At 43.2% G+C, this 24,777-nt stretch overlaps 2 protein-coding genes across 12 annotated transcripts in view; one reads left to right on the forward strand and one right to left on the reverse strand.

Annotated features, from left to right (window-relative positions):
• Nucleotides 1-3,785: 3,785 nt before the first annotated feature.
• On the reverse strand, nucleotides 3,786-7,205 carry LOC306644934 (uncharacterized protein; the record flags this gene model as incomplete). Its single annotated transcript, XM_079112175.1, has 4 exons — nucleotides 3,786-3,812; nucleotides 5,821-6,448; nucleotides 6,511-6,585; nucleotides 6,675-7,205. The coding sequence occupies 4 exons, from the start codon at nucleotides 7,203-7,205 to the stop codon at nucleotides 3,799-3,801; spliced, it is 1,248 nt and encodes a 415-aa protein (XP_078968301.1). The 3' UTR covers nucleotides 3,786-3,798.
• Nucleotides 7,206-7,438: 233 nt separating this feature from the next.
• The window catches only part of TLE1 (TLE family member 1, transcriptional corepressor), a 92,752-nt gene continuing 75,413 nt past the window's right edge, over nucleotides 7,439-24,777 (forward strand). For all 11 annotated transcript variants that reach the window (XM_079112305.1, XM_079112311.1, XM_079112308.1 and 8 more), the window contains exons 1-4: nucleotides 7,439-7,581; nucleotides 8,366-8,466; nucleotides 9,908-9,971; nucleotides 10,088-10,132. In XM_079112305.1, the coding sequence (XP_078968431.1) occupies nucleotides 7,558-7,581; nucleotides 8,366-8,466; nucleotides 9,908-9,971; nucleotides 10,088-10,132 (234 nt within the window). In that variant the 5' untranslated portion in view covers nucleotides 7,439-7,557. The remainder of the gene's footprint in view (nucleotides 7,582-8,365; nucleotides 8,467-9,907; nucleotides 9,972-10,087; nucleotides 10,133-24,777) is intronic.

Genomic DNA, 24,777 nt, shown 5'->3' on the forward strand with positions numbered 1-24,777 from the left:
CCCGGGAGGGTTATATTCAAAGCATAAGTGGACCACTGTTACACACAAGTAGTACTGAAGGTTGAATCCAGGGCCTTGTGCATGCTCGGCAAGCTCTCTGTTAATGAGCTACATCCCTAGCCCTTATTTTGAAATAAGGTCTGGCTAAATTGCCGAGGCTGCTCTTGAATTTGCGATTCGCATGCTTTAGCCACCTGAGTAGCTGGGATTACAGGCCTAAAACCATTGTGTCTGGCTTGACATTGACTTTTTAAAGAGCCCAGGCTAGTACCTGGGCTGTACCCACATTCTCTATTTTTGCTGTTCAACATGGTCATCCAGGTCTAGACTTTGTCTTAGAAGCATGACTATGTCTGGAGAATACACCTGCCTGCTGGAGCCCTCCCCATGCCAGACTTTACTTGCCTTTAACTATGCTATGAAGAATACGCTGAGATCACAGTTGAGTTGAGTTCAAGCTTTAACCCTTCAAACACTTTGCTAGCTTCAGGAAGAAATACTGTTTAAATGATACTGACAAAGCTTTTAAGGTACAAGGATAAACGTCCAGCATTTCCTACCAACTCCTTAGCCTGCAGCAAAGGTGAGTCATTATAGAGAACTTTAAGGGGCCAAGGTCTGCTCTTGTTATGTGAATATGTGGGAAGAAGTATCAAAAGGGCTTCCTTTTATTACTTTTGTCTACCAAATGTCCTTTGGCTTCTGTTGTGCTAAATGCTAGATTGAAGGAGTGAAACAAGTGTATCAGGCCATCTTTTATGAGAATGGGTTTTTTAAAAAAGGTGGGGAGTATGCAGGTGTGCATTACCTTCACTGAGACCTATGATGGTCTGAACTCCATAAAGCATTTGATCGGGTCCCCAAGTACTGACTGCTTTTCCAGGGCATCTCACCAGGTAGACATGGAAACCTCTGACAGCTAGGCCTTCTGTTTGAAATATTCCAAAGTAACGAATCATGAGTCTATTTCATTGGTGTGAAAATTCCAAATTAATCAGACTACATTAACACATAGGCGTGTGCCATCTGTGTGCATTACATGTGTAAACAGGTTTAGAAGGGGCAAAAGAACACGGTAAAATGGCATTTATATCTGAACTATGCAAAAGAACTATGCAAAAGAACACGGTAAAATGGCATTTACATCTGAACTCTGATGACTGCATATAAACACATGCTATTTGGGGCAGATACCTCTCTGGAAAAAACAGTCTTAAGTAAACAAAAGGTTAGCCCTGGGTGAGGTGGTGTTCTCCAGGCTCAGACACAGTTAAGCAACTGTGTTTGTTTGTTTGTTTTTTAAAACATGATTGGCTAGCTAATTAGTTTATCCACTTGGTGCCTCAAATTCTCAAACAGTTTATTTGAATACGGAGTGAATGGCTGATCTCCTACAAGTTTTTGGGCTTTAACAAGGTAAACAAATGGGTGGGCTGTGAAAGTAAATACTGTATTTCCTCCCAGGCTCATCCCAGTTTCCAAAACTCCTCTCTTCCTTTCCTTTTTCTATCCCCATCCTTCTCACTCCCCAGCTTGGTCTCTTGTACCCTGTAAAATACTGAAATTGCAAAGGAGACATTTTTAATTATAAGTACTATGGTAATGAATTCAAGTACACTCATTTATCATAAAGGGCTTTCCCATCTGTCTCTAAAGTATACTTAAAAATGATGTGTATTTGATAACATTAGCACCAAGCATCTTCCACATGTTAATGTTCACCGTTTTAAATGTTCCACCCTGCCCCCCAAGACAGCAGAGTGGCGGTTTCAGAAAGAACGCATTTATCTCTGTGTTTGGGAATGCCTGTGTGGTCTCTTCCTAATTTATTTGCACTCCAATCCTTGGGGATCGCATCACAATTCCCCTAGGCAAAGGGAGATTAGGGAACAGGGCTGGCTGCTTCTCCCCACCCTACCAGAGAAGGGAAAACAACTTCCCCAAGTCCCACAAGTTCTTCTGGCCACTGTACAAATTGTTCTTGAGCATGGAGAGTTTCCAAAAGCCCTAATTAGCAACTCACAGCAAACATTTCTTTGCATTAGCTAATGATCCGGCTACACTTGTAAGCAAACAGAACCAACATATCTAATCAATGCTGAAAAACCAACCAAATGCCTATTAAACATCTGGATGTAATTTTCTAGTTAGAACAAAACGAAAACATATGCAGGTTCCTTTGATCTGTGTCTTAACAAAGAAATTGTTGATAAAAAAGCATACTGGTCAGTCAATGTGTCATTTCCATAAAGTCTGCTCGTTTCTCTTCAAATGCTCCCAGCTTAATTTAGTTGGTTTCCTGCAATCTCTAATTTTACCATATTGTGTGAAACCACAGAGGTTCTCTGGATGTGATTTTATTTGAGGTTTTACTGCTGCATGGATCTGCTACTGATTTTTTTCCTTCTCTGCCTTCTTCCCTCCACTTCCACCTCCATACCCATTCCATCCTTTTCTTTGGTAATGGGGTGGAGGAGGAAAAGGTTATAAAGCAATGCTGGGAACATTTCTTCTGGACCCTACATTCTTAGGTGTCAGAAAACTTTCAGGGGGGAGAAAAAAAAGCCAAATGAGGAAATGTATGAGCAATAACTTGCAATTAAAAGGAAGAGAAAATGAGGAGGGTATGGTGGTGTGTGACTGTAATCCCACCTTCTCAGAGGCTTAGGCAGGAAGATTGCAAGTTCACAGTCTGTCAAAGGCAATTTAGTGAGACCCAGTCAACAAAATAAAATACAAAAAGGGCTATGGATATAGCTCAGTTCTTGCTTAGATCAGTGCTATGACCTGAGTTCAATTTCTACTACTGAAAACAAACAAGTCTAATTTCTATGATCAGCATCCATATATTTTCCTGTTGTGTCTAGTATCTACATTGTACAGCATTTTGTTTTATAATTATTTAATCTATTAGTTGAAAATTTAATAATCAGCAATAAATGAATGGAAATATACCCATATGCTAAGATAAACAATCTGCCAATCTTTGTTTCTTTTGCAGAGGATCAAAGAAGTACTGTTTTGGTTCAAGTCAATTTCCTATGGAAGTAGTATACACAATATTATTTTATGTGAAAACATCACTGACATATGAATATGATAAAGGTTAAGAAGATTATGGTTAACAGACTTTAAATATAAGATCAAAATTATGGATTTCTTGACTAGGACTATTTTCTTTTTAAATAGGCTGTAGGCAATCTGCACATATATTACTTATTTAAAACGTAAGATAAAAGCAACTTGATTGTTTAAACACCATCATTTGTAATGTAGTTTGATGAGAGTTTGTAATATAATTATTACAATATGACAATCACGGAGAAAATATGACCTTGAAAAAAGACAAAGACTTCCCCCATTCTCAAGGAGGATGCACTGAATGATAAATCTTCCCAAACCACCCATCTTTATACACCCAATTAAAGGCCTTTCAATTTAAAAATCATTAGGAATTCCCCCCCCCCCCCCCCCCCCCCCCCCACACACACACAGATTACATTTTGAGAAAATCAGAAGGCCTGGCCTGGTTTCAAACTCTATGGGTAAGGAGGTTCTAGTTAAGAGTATTTCCAGTTGTTATTCATAGCAAACTGATAATATTGAATGGACACATTTTCTGTGAACAATTAGAGAACATTTTAAAGACAATGTGGCTGGGTATGGGGTGCAAGTTGACAATCCCAGAGGCTACAGAAGCCCAGGCAGGAGGATCGAAAGACCCTAAGCAACTTATTAATATTCTGTCTAAAAAAAAAAAAAAAAAAAACCTGGGGATGTGGCCCTGCACCCCTGGGTTCAATCTTCAGAACCTAAAAAAAAAAAGGGACAATGTGTTAGAATTTTGAAGGAAGTGATGGGGAAAGAAGTAGCAATACTTTTGATTCTGTCCAAAAATACTCTTTTGTTTTCTGTTTAAATGCCAGTTTGTGCCAGTTAGTCAAGACACACTGGCCAGGTAAAACTCAGGGAAGCCGGGGAGATACCTGGGTGTATGCAAAGTCTACTTGTGGCATTGAAGCACTTTCTACCCTGTCCTGACACTGATTATGGGATGAACTGACCACAGACTGGCATTTGTGACCCAATCACTGGATGATGATTTGTAGGGGCACAGGCTGCCAAATCACAAAGCCTAGTTGTCCATGTATCATCTTATTTCAAATGTCCTGTATGTGGAGCAAGCCTGCTCTCACCATCACCAAGTTTAACCAAGGAGAGAGGCAATGTTTGTTTCTTTTCATGTTCCATGTTAGCAAAATAAAATGAACACTTAAACCCCTTCCCAATTCCATTTAATGAAAATGTCCCAAAGCTGCCATGCCAAACTTGTTTTAAGAATTTACTGTGGCCTTCTGACTGGCTCAAATTGCTCTTTTATATTTCATTTATGATTGATATTTGGGATTGATGCAATTATATACCAATCAATATCATACATATTTAAAAACAACTACAACAGAGAAATGTATTATCTAAAATGATTCTTTTAATATTTCAAAGAAAAAAGATCTCTGTAGAAGCAAATTTTTTAATAAAATGCATGTCTACTTAAATAAGATCCTTCCCAAAAGACTCTTGAAGGTAAAATAATGGGAATGAGAGGAAGGGTTTTAATACCAAATACTTGTTAACTAGGTTCCAACATAAGATGAATGTTTGTGGAAGATGTGCCTTTCTTAGCGAGGAAGTTACCACCACTTGGCTAACATACCACCATTCACTCACTGCTCACATGCAAAGAGCTCCACTGAACTATTCTTTAAAGTATAGGTAGTGGCAAAACAAAATAAATAAAGGTATACATGTGCTAACTCTGAAGGTTTTCTGCTGTGTGGTGTGGACATATAGACAAAACCTGGAGACTGAGTTCTACAGCTTGTCTCTTATGTAAAATCTCAAAATTCCCTTCAACTAAAGTCCCATCAAATAAGTACCTTAATTACTCCATGTATCCAAGTCTTCCTAAGCAACTACTTAACACTGCTCAGGTCCAGGGGTACCACCCAAATACGGGGGTGGGGTAGGCGGGGCAGGTTTTTCAGGTCTCGGGGCTGCATTATTCCATTGTCTCTCTTTGTTCCCGAGAACTGGGAAACAGACTCGTGGTCTCCTGGTTGAGAGGCTCCTGAAACATTCGGCCACCTCCTCCTTCCCGGTACACAGCGAAGTCAGACAAGGACCCGGAATGTCTCGCCCCAAGGAGAGCCATCTGCGCCTGGGACACACGTACCTAAGATAGGTCGCACCTCAGGAATCCTTCCCGCCAAGAAGACAGGCCGGTCTTTTCGCAAAATGGCTTGAAATCCTCCAATAAAACCTGAAACCCACTACTTGGGAAGCAAAGGGGATAGGTGGAGTGGGCGGGCATTATTGTCAGGACTAATGCCGCTGGTGTACCTATGCCAGCCAATGAGTTGCTCATTTATGCATTTTCCATTAAGTGCACAGTCCACTTCTCCTGTATCCATGAAAAGGTAGCTCAAGGTAAAACAAACCTCACAAACCTCACTTTCAAAGAGTAGCATCAAACAAGGATGAACGCCGAAAAACATATTTTGCTCAAATTACCAAAAAGCGACCCCCTCGTTCCCTATAAGAAACAACACGGTTAGTCTCTAAGTTACTTTCACTGAGATCTGAAGATTTTCATTAAAGGGAAAAGTGAACAAGTGGCAAGGTTTCTGCAAACTCTAGCCCCCAGCTTCCGCAGCTGCACTATAGCCGGTCCCTCCAGCTTGCGCGCTCTCGCGCGCTCCCTAGCCAGCCCCACGTTACTTTGATTGACAGTTCGGCCCCGCCGCTCTCCTTCCCACCGACCTTCCAATCCTTCGTGCCAATCTCCGCGTTTCGCAGCTTCCCATTGGCTGGTTTTGGCGTCCCGCGGCTCCTCCAGGAACTGTTCCTCACCAAGCCCGGGAGGACGCGGCTGGCAGAGAAGAGGTGGGGGGCGGGTGGGAGGGGAGACGGGGGAGACGGCGGAGATGGAAGCGAGTTGGGGGTGAGAAAGGAGGGGGAGGGGGAGGGGGCAGTCCGGCACGGCGCTGTCATAGGCTCCGGGGAGGCGTTGCGTCAGTGCCCCACGTTGGGCATGGCTCACTAGATTGGCTGACGCGGGCCTCCGCTCCCCCCATCCCAGTCCCGGCCCGCGTCCCCCGCCGGCTCTGTGCTTGCGGCCCCCGCCCGCGCGGGGCTGGGCGGGGCCGGCGCTGGTTAGCTCCGGAGTGTGAAACCGCGTGTTAATGTAACCGGCGCGAGAGGCGCGGGCGGCGGCGGTGGGAGCGGCGGCTGCAGGAGCAGCAGGAGCAGCGGGTACCCGGTGCCCAGCGTCCCCGAGGCGGCCGACTGCTCCACCCCCACCCCCCCACGGCCGGGCGGGACCTGCGCCACCAATCGGGCCCTCCGCCGTCCCGCGGCGACCGAATCCTCTCCGGCTGCGCTTTTGTGACTACTCGGGACTCGCCCTCGGAGTTTGCCCGCTGGGGAGGTGGACCGAGAGGCAGAGCGCACTCCTGCTCTTCTCTCCACCATTTCGCGGATGTCGTTCCCGGGGTCGTAGAGAACTTTGCAGCGGGCTGGAGAGCCCTTTGCAGAGAGTGAGAAAAAGGGAAGATAAGAAGACCCAAGAAGAAGGGACGCGAAGGAAGGGTCCTGAGCGGCTGTGCGGCCGGGACGAGTGCGCGCGGGTTACTGCGCCCTAATGCGCCCCGGGCTCGAGAAACAGCGGGTGGTTGCGGGATTGCTCTAGGAGGAGTAGCCCCGTCGGTCCAGGAGGGTTTGTGCAACCGCGGAGAACACCGAGTGCTGGTCGCACGGGGCGTGCCGAGCCGCCTCCCGGCGCGCCCTCCGCACTTTCCACGCTTCGTCATCTCTCGTTCCCCAGTCGGAGCTGAGACTCTGGACCACCGGGTGCGGATCCTCAGCTTCGATTCTGACCTTGCTGCTTTGCAGGAGCCAGTGAGCTCCTGGCCGAAGACACTGCCGGGACTCGCGGAGTTGTCCTGGAACGCCGCGGGGTTTGTTTGTGTGTGGGTTAGTCGGGGGTACCGCGCCACCTGCCCCTCGCCTACTGCCACCACTATCGCGGGGGAAAACCCGGAGAGGAGGCAGGTCGGAAGAGCAAAGAAAAACAGCCCGCCTGGATTTGTGTGCCCCAGACGGGCGCCCGGCACACGGATCGCGGAAGGGAGAGCCGCGGGAGTCATCGCGACCCCACCTCCTTGCTTGGGCGGCCGAGGGCCGCGGGTTGGAACGCAACCCCCACGCGCTCTTCCTGCGCGCCAGAGTCGCCGCGCAGATTTTTGTACCAGCCCAGACCTGGGCACCCCACAATGTGGCCCTGAGGGCGGGAGCCCGTATAGCAGAAGCAGGAGCTGCCGCCGGCGCCGAGAGGCCGGTGCGCCCCGCCGAGCGCGCCCGGGTGCGTGGTCAGCGCGCCCCTAGCGCTCCCAGCTTCTGTTTGGCCTCCTGGCTTAATTTTCCTCGGCGGGATTAAAGTTGGAAATTGAGCGGAGAATTGAGTTGTCCGGGAACCGAGCCGCGGCAGCCGCCAGAGCAATGTTCCCGCAGAGCCGGCACCCGGTGAGCCACGGCCGGGTCGGGTCGGTGGATGGGGGACTGGAGCGTGGGTTGTGGAAGTGCTTTCTCGTTGCTGTAAGGAGACAAGTGGCTACTGTAACCTGGTGGGCCCCTTTCGCCCCCAGCGGTGCAAGGGTGAGGAGGTCTTGGGCTCGCCCATTCCTACTGCAGGGAGTGAACTGAAACTCAATACCCCCCCCTTCCTTTTGGGCCCCTTCCTATTTGACGTCTAGACAGGGCGGACGAGGGCGCCGGGGGAGGCTGGGTTTCTTTCCTGGAGCCACATCCTTCCCCCTTTCCCGAGGCGGGTGGGGCGCTCCCCCCCCCCTTTGTTTCTTGCTTATTTACATGTCAATGTAGCCCCCGTTCCGGTGCGCCCGGTGGTGGCCCCGGCGACTCTGGGAATGGGAAACGTTAGGCAGTTGTTTTTCTCTTCTAGTCCCTGGGGTCATTATCACCCCCATGGGGGAGGGGGCGGCGGCGGCGGCGACGTGATCTGCCTTGGCTCTGGGGCCAGCTCCCTTGCAGTCTGGTTGACCTAGGCACTCAGCGCGATCCGTCCGGGAGGATGGAGGAGATACTGTTCTGAGCCTTTTTAGAATTGAGGACAGGAGGAAGGTCCACTTTCTCTCCAAAGTGAATCGTAAAGTCGAGTTTGGGGCGATTTCCCACCACTTTTAACTTTATTTTTGTTTATGTCTTTTCCTGTTTCTCCCTCCCCTGACTTTCTGCTTTATCCATTCGCCCGCATTCTGGTGCCTCGGTCCCCCTCGCTGGTCGTCACCAGACGCCGCATCAGGCTGCAGGCCAGCCCTTCAAGTTCACTATCCCGGAGTCCCTGGACCGGATTAAGGAGGAATTCCAGTTCCTGCAGGCGCAGTATCACAGGTGCGTGTCCAGCCGCGTCATAAGAGTGGTCGGTCGCCCACGCTGCCCGGTGCCCCTCATCTCCCATCCTGGTGTCGGCGGTGGTTGTACTTAGTACTTGCGTCCAGGCGGTGGCGTGTGGAGTCGCAGTTAAGACCTGTCATTCAAGTTACCCCCTTTAATGTCTCTTCCCGGGCCGCCTCTTTTCTCTTGTCTCCTCCTCCTCCCATTGTTTCCCTTTTGCCCGTTTGCTGCTGTTCCAGGGAGTCCTTTTTCGTGTATTTAGGAGTTGCATGAGAACCGTCAATATTTGCACTTCATTTATTTATTTTGCAACAGGCTGAGCTGAGACATTGGTTCAATCGATGCCTCAGCTCTGGAGTGCGGGTTCAGGGAAGCAAAGCCATGTTGAAATCGCTGTTTGCTATGCTAGAAAATTGGGTTTTCTGAGACAAAGTCCATTAGGGAAGGCTAGATGCTTTTAGCTACGCCCATCATTGGTGATGATGAGGTAGGAGATGGATAGTGAGTAGAGGAAAGCACAGCTACATTACTCATTCTGGGTTGTTTTGGGTGGGACAAGAGAGTAGAGTCAGATTTATATTAATGTCAGCCTTAGTTACGGGTAATGATACCTCCCTTCAAAGGATTTATAAATGAAACTGTTGGTAAAGTACTCTGTCCATGGTGAATTTTCCAGAAAGGTTCGTTTATTTCCTTTGATCCTATGAGGTTTTGGCTCATTGGAGCTAAGAAATAGCTGTATTGACATTTTTACTTTTGTTGTGCTTAAGAAAAAGAACACAGATGAAGCTGAGTGACTTGGGTGTGAATTTTCTTATGTTGTCAGGGGCTTTCTGATTATTGACCTTTTGTCTACTTGTAGATACTATCTCATCTCCAGAGCTTGAGGCATACTTGCACACACTGTGTTTACTGAGCAGGGAGAACTTCAACCCACTTCATTGCAGTTAGCTGCTTGACATATTTTGGCAGGGATTTAAAAATCAAAGATTTTGAAAGGGAGCAGCCATAGTAGAAGTAATTTTACAGATAAGGTTTTCCAACCTAGAGACTTTAAATTGGCAAAGATGGTACAGATTATGCCGAAGACTGAAAAGTGTGCCAAGGCCAGATTTTGATGTAGTCTAGAGAAGTGAACTTTGCAAGGAAGGAACAGATGACCATGAGGAGGAATCTGTTTTGACAGAGTTTTCATTGTTGGCATCTGACCAGATATGCATCAAGAAGAAAAAGAATTGCATTGAATGAATACCCTGTACTGTTCACCTTATTCTTTTTCTCTATTAAATTCAAGGACAAAGCTTTCGGGTGTTTACCCTAGATAGTTTATGGTTTTTCCAAATTGGTCTTTGTTTTTACTTGAAGTGCAAATATGTGAGGCAGATGTTAAAACAAGTGACATAATGTTTACATTAAGTTGCCTGTTTTGTTTTCATAGCCTTAAATTGGAATGTGAGAAACTGGCAAGTGAAAAAACAGAAATGCAGAGGCACTATGTGATGGTAGGTATCAAAAATTGGGCTTTTCTTCTTTTCATATAAATATTACTAAATATATATTCTTAGCATTATAAAAAAGTGAGTTAATGAAATGCTGGGTTCTTTTTTCTTTTTTACAGTATTATGAAATGTCATATGGATTAAACATTGAAATGCATAAGCAGGTAAGCTTTAGTTGAATCTCAAGCTGAAATGAGAAATTACTTCATTATTTTATAATACTGACTTTGTCTTTAGCCTGGAATTGTAGGGTGGGCATTTATCATTTTTTTCCCTTGGTGTCCTATCTCTTCCTATGCGCTGGTAATGGTAGTATTCTGCAGCAAGGATTGCTTCTTGACAGTTACTTAGTGTTTAAATGACTACGTGAAATGTGGAAATGTAAAATATCCTTTTTATAGGCAGATAAGAACTGAAACTCAAGAGTTTACTTTCCACCTGGATAGATTTATTCTTCTTGAAAGATCTGGGGTATCTTTCGGAATTGCTCAAGTTTAGAATAGTTAATGTGTTTGTACTGTTGGGGAAGAAAGTGTAGACCTGTGGGGGGAAGAAGAATGTTTAGTAGGAGTTTTTTAAAATCATTAAACAAAGTATGTGACTAACTGGAGTACTCCTTATGCTTTGAGGTTACACTGAGTAACCCTGAGGATTGGTGACTTATCAGCAAACATCTTTTTGAGAAATTTCTCAGTTGATGCAGGTTTGGAGGTGAAAAAAGCATCCTTTTATGGCCACAGCATATGTTGAGAGTTGCTTTAGTCCTAGTGGTTTTAAAAGCATGAAAAGATTAGTGACTGGAAAGCTGTAGCTATGACTATGAGTTTGCAAGTTCCCATAAAATTCACACTTATGGCTACTATAATGGTGTATAAAAAGAGTATTGAGCTGGAACAAGGCACTAAGGACCTCATAAGAGAAGAAAAGCTAAATGATTGCTCAGCCCAAAGGACCCTCGATTGAGTAGTCATTGTCTGCCAAAGAAAGCATTAATGGCAGGGTGTAAGTATTCTGGAGATATGCTGACATTCACTTTTTCATCAAGACGCTGGTACAATAAGTCTTTTAGAAATCGATTGCCTCTTAAAAAATTATCATCAGATGAAGTTGCACAGTTGGACACATTTCAAAGTGCAACAATACAATTCTTACTTGATGTATATGTGCTATTTCATCTCAAACCCTTGTTTCATTAAATTAAAGAGCATGGCTGACCGGCTGGGGCACAGTGGAGAAATTGATTAGTTCAGCCTTCAGATCTTCCTTATATTCAAAGACTTTCATTAAGCAAGTGTGTTTCAGAGTTGAATTCTGCTTTTGTAACTCTGTGCTCTTTGATTTTTAATTCATCATAGATTTCATAATGTTAAGTTATCATGTACATTAGATCTATTCTCAGATATGTGTTTGGAAAGTGATAGCTTAGTTCAGGGCCTCTCATTAGGAATGTAATTGGGGCTTTTAAAATAGTGCTGATTTTACTCTGATTTGCAAAGTTAGTAGCCTAGTTTGTATTGGGTTTGTGCCTTTGTTTTTGTATTATTTCAGTGGCAAGTGCCTTATTGAGACAGTTGTGCCTGTTGATAGTAAATGAACTAGAAGATCTATGACCCATGTCTATGGTCATTTAAATTAATTATGCAGATAAACCTTGCTTAGGAATTCTAATTTGCTTCGCCCCCTACACCCCCATTACTAGTACTTGAACTCAGTAATACTTAACCATTGAGCTAAATCCCCAACCCTGTTAATATTTGTTTTTATTTAAGTCGTTAAGGCAGGCCTTGAACTTGTGATCTACCTGCCTCAGTTTGCTGCGATTACAGGTGTGTGCCAATGTGCCTGGCTACTTTTTTTTTTTTTTTTAAAGTGCCCTCAAGGGCAAATTTTTTCTGTGGTGGGGGGCGGAGACAAATATTCTTTAAGTGTAAGAGGAGATAGCTTTTTTTTTAAATCCATAAACTTAAAGGATTTAATAACCTCATCGACTCTTTTATAAGGGAACACCACCCTTGTGTGATGTTGTATGCTGGTGCAGGGTTTATTGGGGGAGATAAAAGAGGTGTTATAATTCTTGTGGGTTGCTGTAGGTTACATGGCAGAGTGATCTTTCTGTCATGTAGGGAGAAGGGGGAAAATGTGTCAGAAACCCCATGGTGTGAAAATAGTTTTCTAGTGAGTTTCTGTACTGTGTTGGGCATTTATGAGCATATACTGTCCATCCATGAGAATGTGTGCATTAATAATATGCTGTGTATAACTGGCTCCGTAATTTGAAAAATGTGAAATGCTGAGAGAGACCATGTTCTTCATAGTAGGGTATTAAGCCCCCTGAAATTTAGTTTATATTGTAAATGCTGACAGACCCTTAACTAGAGTGGTGTGCAAAGTAATGCTATAATTCAGTTTAAAGTGGTCTTACATTTGAAAAACATCCTTCTGACTGTCACACATTAATAATAAGTTCTGAGGAGGCATTTGGTGCAGCTAGTAATCATAATTCTTATTAAAACTGGTGACGTCTGGCCCCCAGGGTGCAGCCAGGCTCAAATTGATGCTTTTCGCCGCCTGATCACCAGCATGGCCTAAGTGCTCATTATATTGTAGAGAGGGCCTTTGGAGCTCTCATTAGATTTGACAGGAATTCTCTCTAGGGGGAAACTGGGCATTAGCGAAGACTCCTGACAGGCTGAAATTATTCCTGCTTTATGGCTTATAACCAAATGCTAGCAAGGCATCATCAGGGGACACAAAAAATTGTCATTTCTGACAACATCTTTGTTACTGGAGGAAAAAAAAAAATGCAGCGATGGGGAAACTTTCCATGTAGAGAGCTTTAATGCCGTTAAGATTTGTCTGCAGTATGATGACTGCTCTCCCTTCCCACCTTTCAACGGGCTTGTTGGAAAGAGTGGGTTTTAAAGAGTTCAGTGTCAAATCTCACCACCAGCTTCTGGGTCTGGAAGTTTTAAAGTGGAGGCGCGGGCCAAATCAAGAGTGGTATAATTGTGGTTTCCTTACTTGGTGTGGTGCTCCCAGCCTGTTTGTGTCGCGTCAACACTTCCTGATAAGCCTTCCTCTGACTTTCTCTGCTCCCATTTGTGGTTCCTTACTGAAAAGACAGGCCAGCTCCTGGGAATAGCATTAAGACATTTTTCCCCCTTAGAGATTTTTAATAGATCCCTGTCTGTCCATTTCTAAACACGTAGATAGTGAATTTTAGCTTTCTTTTTTTTTTTTTGGTAGTGCTGGGGATTTTACCCAGGGCCTCATGCATACTAGGCAAGTACTCTGCTGCTGCTGAGCCACATCCCCAGCTCAGCTGTAGCTATTTCTCAACAAAAGAGAGGTGGAGACTTGAGTGTTGGAGTACATTGAAAAATAGGGAGCCAGTGTGTGTCTGGTTGTTTCCAAGGATAGTACCACAGTGTGTACAACAGCCTGATCTTTGATTTTCTTTGTTCCGTGGCTTGGTATTATCTTATTTGATATTTTGGGGAACAAAATGTACTGTAAATTGCATACGTAATCTTTATTTATCCCACTACTGTATCTTTTTTTGTGTGCTAATAAAGCCAGACTATGAATTGTCACTGGCGACTTGAGTTTTATAGGTTTTAGTAGTGATTCAGTCCCATGACCTCTGTAGGCATTCTGTAAAGTAAATTGGGTAGGTATTTTGCTTTGCCTGCAGCTATGGGCACATGTTCATGTCTGGGGCTTGCTTAAACCCAGCATCTGTTGAAACTTTAGCTGTAGTTGCCTGGTTTCAGGTAACTAGTGCTGCTCCCTGTCCCCACCCCGAGGCTGCCCTTAGGAAGATGAGCCAGTGGTAGAATTGCCCTTGGGCCTGTGTGTTGTGACCCACATCAACCTATCTTCATGTTTCTCCAGTTCTCTTTGTGTTGAATAGTTTAACTTTTTTTTTTTTTGCTCAAGTGGGGGTACTGGAGATTGAACCCAGGGTGCTTTACCACTGAGCTACATCCCCAGTCCTTTTTAAACTTTTTATGTTGCGACAGTGCCTTGCTGTATTGCTGAGGCTGACCTCAAACTTGTGATTCTTGTGCCCGAGCCTCTCAAGTCTCTGCATTACAAGCATGCACCATTGTGCCCAGCTTCAACCTTGTGGTTCACAGGACATATCGGGTTGGGCACACGTTCTAAAAGTTAGGAATACCAGCAGTGCTAGTTTTCTGTGATTTTTAGATCTGTGGGTGTCAACAAACCATGGGTACATAGAAAGTTGTATCTGACTGAATAACACTGTTCTCTGGTTAAAATATGTTTAAGAACAGAAGAAATGAATACATTTCTGAGTGAAACGGAATTTCTATGTGCGCTCTAAAAAAATTTCTCTTAGAAAAATAAATTGCTAGGGCTGGGGAGATAGCTCAGTCGGTAGAGTGCTTGCCTTGCAAGCACAAGGCCCTGGGTTCAATCCCCAGCACCACAAAAAAAAAAAATAAATAAATAAATAAATTGCTTTTTAGTGAGGTTTTTGTTTTGTTTTGTTTTTAAAGTATTTAGGTAGAATTGTATAAGGGATTCCCCTGAGGGTTTATTTCTCATGTTGCATTTACTGTTTGTTCTAAGTTTTACTTTATTTTATGTGTGTGTGGGTGGGGGGGGGTCAGGGGTACTGTGGTAGAACCCAGGAGTGTTCTACCTCTGAGCTGTATTCTCAGGCTTTTTAATTTTATTTTGAGACAGGGTCTCACCAAATTGCCTTGGCTGGCCTCTTATTTGTGATCCTCCTGCCCTGGCCTCCAGAGTAAATGGGATTACAGTCTTGTGCCATGATGCCAGTTACCGCCCTGTTTTTTAATCACGTGTTTTGTCTTTAGTTTCTCACCTTGAGGTGTTTTTTTTTTTTTTTTTTTTGTGGTGCTGGGGATGGAACCACCCAGGGCCTTCTTGCACATACCAGCTATACATTCTACCTTGAACTACACCCCAGCCCTGTGATCTCTGACTAGCTGAAGTGTATAGCCACTTAGAATTAAGCTCCATCAGGTGTTAAGTGCCTTGTAATATGAAGAGGGTAACTGTCATCAAGATTAGAGTGGTCCCAACTTCATTTTCATTAGCTAGACCTGTCCTTTACAAGCATAAGTTCAAAGAGAGAACTCTGCCGGTGTATATAAAGCCTAGGTTCTGAGGTGTAAGATTAGCCTTTTTTTTTTTTAAATCAAGCAGGGCCAATTTCCCAGTACTTAGCAGCTACCTCCTTAGCTCTGTCAGTAGTGGGCTTATGGCTGGTTTCTTTCCAGGGCTTCTGCTGGGCTAAAGAGAGTGACGCCTCAGACATGCAATTTAAGAAGGCATCAGAAAATTCAGTAATCATGATTCATTTTCCATATACCTTTTTTCTGTTTCTTTTTTTTTTTGGTAGTATTAGTCATGGAACCCAGGAGAGTATGCTGCCTCTAAGCAACATCCCTAGCCCTTGTTTTAAAATTTTATTTTAAGACCGTGGCATGCTAAGTTTCCAGGCTGGACTTGAACTTGGTGATCCTTCTGCCTCAGCCTCGTGAGTAGCTGGGATTACAGGTGTGTATTGCCATGCCTGGTTTAGTAAGATTATCTTTCTTGGTCACTCTTGTCTCCCCGCCTTATGCCCTTCCCCTCCCCGTCGACATTCCTTTGAGGATGAAATCAGGGCCTCATGCATTCTAGGCAAGTGCTCTACCTCTGAGATAAATCCCAGCCCAGGAATATTTTCATTACAGGTATAATTTTTTTTTTTTTCTCTCTTTTCTTTTTGGGATTAAACCCCAAGACTTTACACACCTAGGCAAGCAGTCTACCTACCACTGAGATATACTCTTAAGTCTAATACCATTTTAAAAATTCAAAATGAATACCTCCGAAATCCACACAGAACAAAATATCAGAATTTCCTATAAGGACAGGAATGAGCAAAGTCATGTTAAAGGAGAGGCTAGGGAGGCAGAGCTAGGCCAGTGCAGGGTCAGAACCCTTCCCTCCTAAATGTCCTGCTGAGGTGGCTGGGACCTGTAGGATCTGCCTTGGTTCTGTTTCTTTCATTGAGGTTCCCTCTTTGTAAGTGAGGGAGTTATAGACCAAAGTCTGTCTGTCTCACATGGCAGGAACCATCCCAGCACACACCACAGAACCAGCACTGTGTATGGAATTTGAGGAGAGTCTTTTGCCAGAGGGCTTAAGATGTTCTTCCAAATAATGTTTATTAAAAAATGCAGAAAGGAAATCTGTTTCTTTAGTAAATATTTAAATAAACCATCATGAGCGGTAGTTAAAGATACATTCACTGACTGACTCCTGGGGCCATTTTAAGCATCCAGGGAGCAGTCTTTGCTCTTTTGTTGTTGTTTTTTGGTTTTTTTTGTTTTTTTGGTATGGGGGACAACTCAGGGGCACTTGACCACTGGGCCACATCCCCAGCTCTATTTTGTGTTTTATTTAGAGACAGGGTTTCAGTGAGTTGCTAGCACCTCGCTGTTGCCGCCAATGCTGGCTTTGAACTTGAGATCTTCTGTCTCAGCTTCCCTCCTGAGTTGCTGGGGGGATTACAGGTGTGCAGCCACCATGCCAGGCTTCTCTTTGCAGATTGACCAGGAGGGAACTGAGAAACTTGACTGTACACTTTGACCAACTCACTTCTTCACCCACACCGTTGCTTACTGTTGCCTCAGATTTTCTTTTAAATTGAAATTCTCACAGCTAGTACCTTTATTGTGGAATATTTAGAATAGTGCTTTTTAATTAAATTAAATGGCTTATTTGACAAGATTAGGCATTTATACCTTCAGAATAGCTTTCACTAATGGTGTTGGAGATTTCTTCAGTAAAAAGCATGCCACAGGATGGTTGGGGTGTGGGGGGAACATGAGGCACTGGGATTATAGGCATGTGCCATTTTGCCAGGTTCCAACTTGATGTTTTAAGTGGAGTTATTGTGTGTAGGTCGGAGATAGATGTGCACAGATAGGGGAGAGATTTTCCAATATTTTTCTGATGCATGGTTTCATCTGGAAAATGAAATAAATTTACACTGAAATTTTAACATAAATTATGGTATTCAAGGATTGCCATTCAATTAAATTCAACAAAAAAGTTCTCAAAAATTGTTTGCGAAAATGTTTTCAAAATTGCTCAGTTGGTAGACTACCTAGTCACCATGTTTCTTGAAATGTTGAAACATATGGTTTTATCAAATAACGTGTGGTTTAACACAATTATGTGTTTCATTATTTAACATTAATTTTTCTGGTGCAGGAGAGCTAACTCAGGACCTCATATATACTTGCTAGGAAGTGGCCGTACCACTGAGCTGAGCTAATTCCCCTGCCCTTTTTTTGGTACTGTACTGGGGATTGAACATAGGAGTGCTCTACTACTGGGCAACATACATTGGAGGAGGCTAATGTATACTGGGGAGGCCTTTTTAAAATTTTTTTTTTTTTTTATTTTGAGGCAGGGCTCAGGCTGTCCTCAAACTTGTGATCCTCTTGACTCAGCCTCCCAAGTTGCTGGGATTATAGGTGTGCACTGTTGTGACTGGCATAAGGTTTATTTTTTAATAATTAACTGTTTTGTTCTATTTCCCTGCTTTGAATCATAACTGACTTAATTGTTTAGTCCTTTCCCCTTCAAGCTCACATACTAGGTATAAAAAGCAAATTTCTACTTTTTTTTAATAAGGAAATTTTGTGTTTTAATTTTTTGCTGTACTGGGGATCAAACCCAGGGCCTTGGCATGCTAGGCAAGCATTCTACCACTGAGATGCATCTCCAGCCCTATTTTGTCATTTTAAAAAAAATATTTAGTTGTCAATGGACCTTTATTTATTTATTTATTTTTATGTGGTGCTGAGAATTGAATCCATTCACACATTAGGCAAGTGTTCAACCACTAAGCCACAACTCTAGCCCACCACCTACTCTGTCATTTTTTGGCCAAAAAATTCGTTATAGAACAAAATTTGTTAGCAGGTAGGGTACTGGCCATTTTTAGTTTAAACAATAAACAAGCCAGGCATGGTGGTGCATATCTATTAATCCCAGCAACTCGGAGACTGAGGCAGGAGGATTGCAAGCTTGAAGCCAGTCTCATCAGCTTAGTGAGACCTCAAAATAAAAAAGGACTGGCAATGGGGCTCATTGGTAAAGTGCCTTTGGGTTCCCTGTACCCCAAAACAAAACCAAACCAAAAATCTAGGAGTAGAACAAAATCTGAAGATTCTCAATTGAATTAAAATTTTCATCTGCCAAATAGAAAAACTATTATGTGGGGGTTGTCCATAAGTGTGTGTGCTTTCTGGAAAGGGTAGAATTGTATATACAACCTGCTACGCGTCCCTGAAATCTCTTCCCAGTGTGCTAATAAATACTCACTAGTTGTTACCCATTAGGTGAGATGGAGGTAGACTTTGAGTACATTTGAACTTGCACGCCCCCATGAATGGACATTTTAAATGGAGAGGTTAAAATAAAAATGCTGATATCTCAGGACACACCCTTAGTTTGACTCTAGGGTATATCCTCTCTAGCTCAGAGACTAACCTACATTTCACACCTGTCGGCTCCCTTGCAGCTCTAGCCCTGGAATGGGAGAACCTTTACGGTGGTAAATTCTGTATGTCATCAGGGTTTTGGGGCTTTGGGCCTCTGTAAGCTTTTTTTCCCACTCTGTCACTCACAGTCTTCTGTGTCTGCCTCTGAGTGCTTCTCCATTCTTACTTGGCTCCATCTCCCTTCTTTTCCCTGTAGACCCTTTAATCCAGCCAAATGGGTCTCTTCATGCTGAAAGTGTGTTTCTTGTTTACTTCATAAACAGTCCAGGTCTTTGGGTCAGATGTCACAGACCTTCCTCAGCTTTCTCCAAGGTCTTGTTCAGGACCTTCCATGAGGTCACTAAGAAGAGGCTGTCACATCACTTACTTTGCTGTGATCTATCATAAGGTTTGTTCTCATGCCTCTGTTATTATTCCAACTAGGTTGTAGTGCACTTGAAACTTGAGCATGAAATGTGTGTCTATACCTTCCCAGTGAGTTCTACAGCGTAGGTGCTTGGCATACAGTGTGTTTAGAGTACTCTTCATTTACAGTGGTAGTTGCAGGTGGTTTGGGTCCTGAGCATTTTGAAAATCAGATGAAATCTACTTTGCCAAAAAACCCACTTGTACACATTTTTTTTTTTTTTTAAACACACGAACACACAACATTGCTCTGTCCAGTAGTTCTGTTTGTATATATCTCAGGATCCTTCTGCAACTTCATGGAACCCAGATTAAACTTTGAGTACCAATGGGGGTCCTTAGGCTAAAATTAAAAGTGGTATCTGTTCATTGCATTTCTAATAATCTCATCTAACCACTTGTTTTTCTTTTGGAAAGGCGATTTACAGTCAGAATATCCACTGGGACATCTTAATGAGGAGTTTAATTATAGTAATGCATTTGAATTTGTATTTAAAAAGAGAAAGAAAACAAAAGTAGCATGTTGCCGAGGCCTGGGTGGGTGTGAACTGACATGCATACATTACTGCCCCGGAACTGCGGTGTGTTGCTTAAGAACGACCACAGCTGCCTATGGGGTTGTGGATAAATTGCGTTACAAGCTTCTTGGAAGGCATTAAACTTGACTTAATCACCAGTTTTCTTGGTAATATAATGACTGTGACATTGATTATTTTACTTAGTCTTTACATTGGCCCCCTGTGCTCCTAAACTTTTGATTTTGAGAAATTTCAAAATACACAGTGAACATCCATCTTACACCCACCTCTCTTATGTCAAGTCTATAAATTAACATTTTATAATACCTGCATGTTATATATCTTACACAGAGCCCCTCCCTCCCCTGCTGGGGAAAAAAAGATAATCTGGAGAATTTGGAGGGGCTTATTAGAGGATCAAGCCTGTCTTTAGCTATTAACTTCAGTCTAGACTTGATGTGAGAGAGTTCTGTCTTAGCAGGCTTTCATAAGGTTTTCCCACTAGACTTGCCCCTTGTGATTTGGGCATGATTGTGTTAGGTTCTCCACCATTATTTGGTGTTAAGGTGCTTTCTTTATCAAGTGTCACCTGGAAGCATAGATTTGTACTTGAACCAAAAAAAAACCAGACTCCCTTACTAAGCCTTTCTGTCTGCCTTCCTTTTGGCACTTTAATGAAACTTGAATTATAATGCACCTTTAAGATCTGACCAGTGGCTGGGTGCAGTGGTGCACCATTGTAATCCCAATGGCTCCGGAGGCTGGGAGTTCAAAACCAGGCTCAGCAACGGCGAGGCACTAAGCAACTCAGTGAGACCCTGTCTGTAAATAAAATACAAAATATAGGGCTGGGGATGTGGGTCAGTGGTTAGGGTTAGGGTTTAATCCCTGAGAGTTTAATCCCTGTTACCCACCCCTGCCCCTGCGGAGGGCGGGGGGGGGGGGGGGAGGGGGGGGATGTGACCAGTGATTTTGCTAGGGGCAATGGCTTTAGTGTTGATGGGTAGTAAGCTGGAAAATAATTTTGCAAAAGGAGTCTTGATTTTGAACTTTGTATGGAAATTGTTCTGGTGGGGAATTTTACCTGTGGGTGGCACAGGGGTGTGAAGGGCCAGAAAACGAAACCTCTTTGAGGTTCCCAGCATGTGGAGCTGTCTCTGTAAGACTGTGTCCTCCAGGTTGGCTCTTCAGGAGCTCAGCCTTTGTTCCTTTCTGGTGCCCTCTTGATTCCTTGAGCAAACAGCCGGTCAGAGCCGCTTACAAGTATGGTGACCAGCCAGTGTATTGACACGCTCAGACACAATAGAAAACTGCATCTGGAGGCAAGCCATTGGGATTTGCAGTAAATATATTACAGAACACAAGTGACTTGCCGATACTGCTTGTTTAGCAGTTCGCAAGGCCAATGGCAGTATGGATTTTTGAATTAGAAGGGAAGGGCTGTTCTTTCTCTGTGCGGGAACATCTAGTTGATGTCTGGGGAGAAAATTGATTTAGAGAACAAAACGCAGCCGCCTTTATTTGTGCCATTTGAAAGGCTTCTATGGATTAGCGAGTGGAAATAAAAAGGTCACTTTGAGTTTAGGGAAGAGGGTCTTAACATTGATCTACATCTTGGTCTGGGATGAAGAAAATAAAGGATGGGCCACCGGGATAGAAGGAAGGGCATCCTGTGGCCATGCAGCCTGCAGCTACAGATGCTAAACCATTCTCAGATGGTTGTCTTTTTCAGCTCTTTGACTTTCAAAAGTCAGCTTATTTTATTTTTGTAGCATGAGATTTCGGTGGGAACATTAGAGTAAGTCTTAATCCCCATCCGTGGAACTCCTGGGAAAAGGGACCACAAGGAAGATGCACCCCTCCAGGGAATGCCCCCAGTGACCCACCTCCTCCAGCCATGCCCCACCTGCCTATAGTCAGCACCAAGTCGGTCCATTCAAACTGAAATGGACTGATTAGGTCACAGTTCCCATAATCTAATTATCTCCCCTCTGAATATTCTTGCATCAACACGGGCTTTTTGGGGACACCTCAGATCCAAACCATAACATAGGCCTTCCTTCACTTGTACCTGCCTTCATCTTGTTTTTTCCAAGTCCAGCTTCTTTCTTCTCTACTTCTGAATCAGTTCACTTTTCCTTTTCCTCCCCTCTGTTGTAAGTCTTTTATGTGTTTCTTTCTCAGATCATAAGCATTCATCTTTAGGCTCAAAAGGAAAAATTAAAAAAAAAAAAACAAGCAACTTTTTAAAAGAATACAGCCCATGTTGGCAGTCCCTACAGTCTAAGAAATAAAAAGGAATTAAAACGCCTTATAGAGTAAAATGTTGTGTCCGTCCTTGAAACAACAACATGAAGTAATTAATTATAACTACCAGGGAGGAACAAAGTTGTGTTTTTTCACTTAAGGCAATGGGTGAACAAGAAAGAGGATTTGGTTTGTTTTGTTGAATTGAGTTTTGGTAGAATAAAGGGTAGGTTATGTATTTGAGATGTTTTTCTTTTTAATGTAACATGGAAAACTGTTCATTGAAGAATTCGTTATCCCGAAAACAAGGGTGGGGAGTAGTGTGTATGGAACTACAAGGTAAGTTGTCTTTGTGGTTAGAGAAAGGAAGGGCCTCAAGCCTTGGTGCGGGGGACGGTGTGTAGTTTTTTTGCTGTGAAATCTGTATAGTGTGGCACGAAGGTCTGAGTAAAGTAGTCGTGTTATTTCTCCATCGACTGACTCCACAGGCTTGAGATTTTTGTCACATTCACAACTGGTGCTTATGTGCAAATATTTGGAGAAACAAACAAACAAACAAAAACCTTCTCAAGGGAGAAAAGTAGAACCATTGAGATTGATCCAATGGGAAGTTCAGGTTTTTGACTCCTGTTGCCCAGTACGAAGCAGTAGAAACTTTTGGTGTGTCTGTAGTAGTTGGGATGCAGGAAGACACAGTTCAGGCAAGTTGTGCCAATACCTGCTCTCAGGAGCTTAAAAGCTCAGCCACCTGCTGTGGTGTGCTGGGGAGCTCCCTGTTAACATTTCTGTTTAGCTTGAGAAGCGGCCCTGACATCCTGAGTGTCTGGGGGAAGCACTGGGTTGTTGACAACCCCCTCCGTCTGCCAGTTGGCCTGGGTTCTGGCCTTTTCCATTTGTAAGCAGGCTGGCTCTTTTTACAGTGCCTGGGCCGCCTGGGCCGTGAGCTACCTTGGAGCCTGTGTCAGCCCAGCTTCTGAGAAGACGGGAATTGGACCACTGAAATGTATCCAACTTCTCCACTTTTTAGCCAACCAGAGGCCAAAATCATACCACTAACTCAAGATGGGAACTGCTGCTTTTTGATTCTTAAAAGAAACCTGTATTTCATCATTAACTACCATGGATGCTGTGATATTATTTAATTAAATGAAGCATAGGAAGTGTCAAATTTTAGATGGTAGATATTTCTAAGGGTACAGAGATTTTTGAATTGGTTGTTAAATTTGTGTTCATTCTTATTTTTTATTTTTGTTGTACTGGGCATCGAATCCAGGAGTGCTTGACTACTGAGCTACACTCCAAGCCCTTTTCATTTTTTGAGACAGGATCTTGTTAAATTGCTCAGGGTGGCTTCCAACTTGGCCATCAGCTTCCAGAGTCATTAGGATTACAGACTTGTATCACCACGCCTGGCTTAATGTGACTCAATGTCAGTGCCTTCCTATAATCTTGTGCAGCTATTATTGTTTTGGTTATTATTTTAACACAGGTCAATTTTTTTTTCAAGTTTTTTTTTTTTAATTCTTTTTTTCTAATTAGCTTCTGGGATTACTCTTGTCAGTTTCCCTCAAAGCACTGAAATTGCTCAAAGTTTTTATAGAATGAGTATCAATTGTTGCTTCTCAAATTAAAGCAATGTAAAAGGGAAGAAGGGCCTTTTGAGTAGACTTCGCACTCTGAGAATATTGGTATTGACACTATTTATAGTTTGGAGTAGAGTTTGAAGACCATATTCTACTGTTTGTCGCATACTGGTTAATATGGCTGTAAAGAAGAGATGAATGTGGCTACTTTTCCAAGTCTATTACTCAAGAGGACTGTAAATTTGATTGGCTGTTACAATTCTAGCAGAATCATTCGATTTGAGAGCAATAGAAAGATAAGATATCCAATTACCCAAATGATTTGCAGGGTTAGCCAACGTTGTCATGGAGACACGAGTTGGAACAAATTAAATTTTAAGCAATAAAATAATCTTAAAGCCCGTCTGGGAACAAGAAAATTTGGCAGTGGCACTTACCTGAATTGAATCTTAGCTTGACACGATGTTGTTTGACATTGATATACTGTGGGGGCCTAAACTTATATATGGCACAACATTATCTTTAAAAAGTAGCTCAACCAAACCAGTGAAGGGGAATATTGGTATAAAATGCAAGGGATATTAACATTGATTCCATGACTTAAATGATAATTGGGCCCTGGGCTCTCAAGAATGTTTTGTATTTAAGGACTGAAATGCCTTAATAATGATGAAGTGGCTTTAATTGGACATTCGGAAAAAAAAAAGATTTATTTAGCAGCAACATGCAGTTTTCGGGACTGCTGTTCCCTTTTGTGTGTGTGTTAGCAGATGCAATAGAAATCGTGTGGATGTCTTGGTGGGGGGTGGAGGTGTAAGCATGCATATATTTGCATGTACAAGTAAGGAGATTTTGGCACATGTCCCTGCACTGCAGATGATTCTCCTTATTAGTTAAAATTTCTACTTTTCCTTACCGCTTGCAGACTAGAAAATTCTGTTCCAAATTTTAACTGATGACCTAAAACCTGAATAAGCGTTGGTCTGAGGCTAAGAAGGTTATTTCCCCTTTTTAATATATTGTTTAACTGGTTCCTGGCTTGTGCCTCGGATTTGAAAGCAGCTGAGTGGCCCAGAAGGAGGGAGGGCTTTTTATCCACATGTCTATTAGACAGATGGAGATGAAAATTGGTCTGAGGTCAAGCCATTTGCAGTGTTCTCCCAGCCTTCGATTTTCCTCTCATCCTCACCACAGATCATCTCAAATGATTCAGTAATGACCAAAAGTGCAACATTGACCTTTATTCCCTGGTGGATTACTGTGTTTCACAGTCCAAATGGCAGGAAGTCTATTCTGTTCTTCCAGAAGGAGCGCAGCGTTATTGAGCCAGCCCAGCCCTGTGGGAACCACACAAGTGCAGACCAGTGTAACAGAATATGTGGGTTAAATTTGGTTTCTGGTGCTCTGGGAAACGAGAATTGACATGTCCTGGAACCCACATAATTAATGGGAGAATATCTAGGATGTTTTCTGAACACACACATGGGCACGTAAATTG

Source organism: Sciurus vulgaris, assembly GCF_902686455.1.
Source record: "Sciurus vulgaris genome assembly, chromosome: 15".
Lineage (NCBI taxonomy): Eukaryota > Metazoa > Chordata > Mammalia > Rodentia > Sciuridae > Sciurus > Sciurus vulgaris.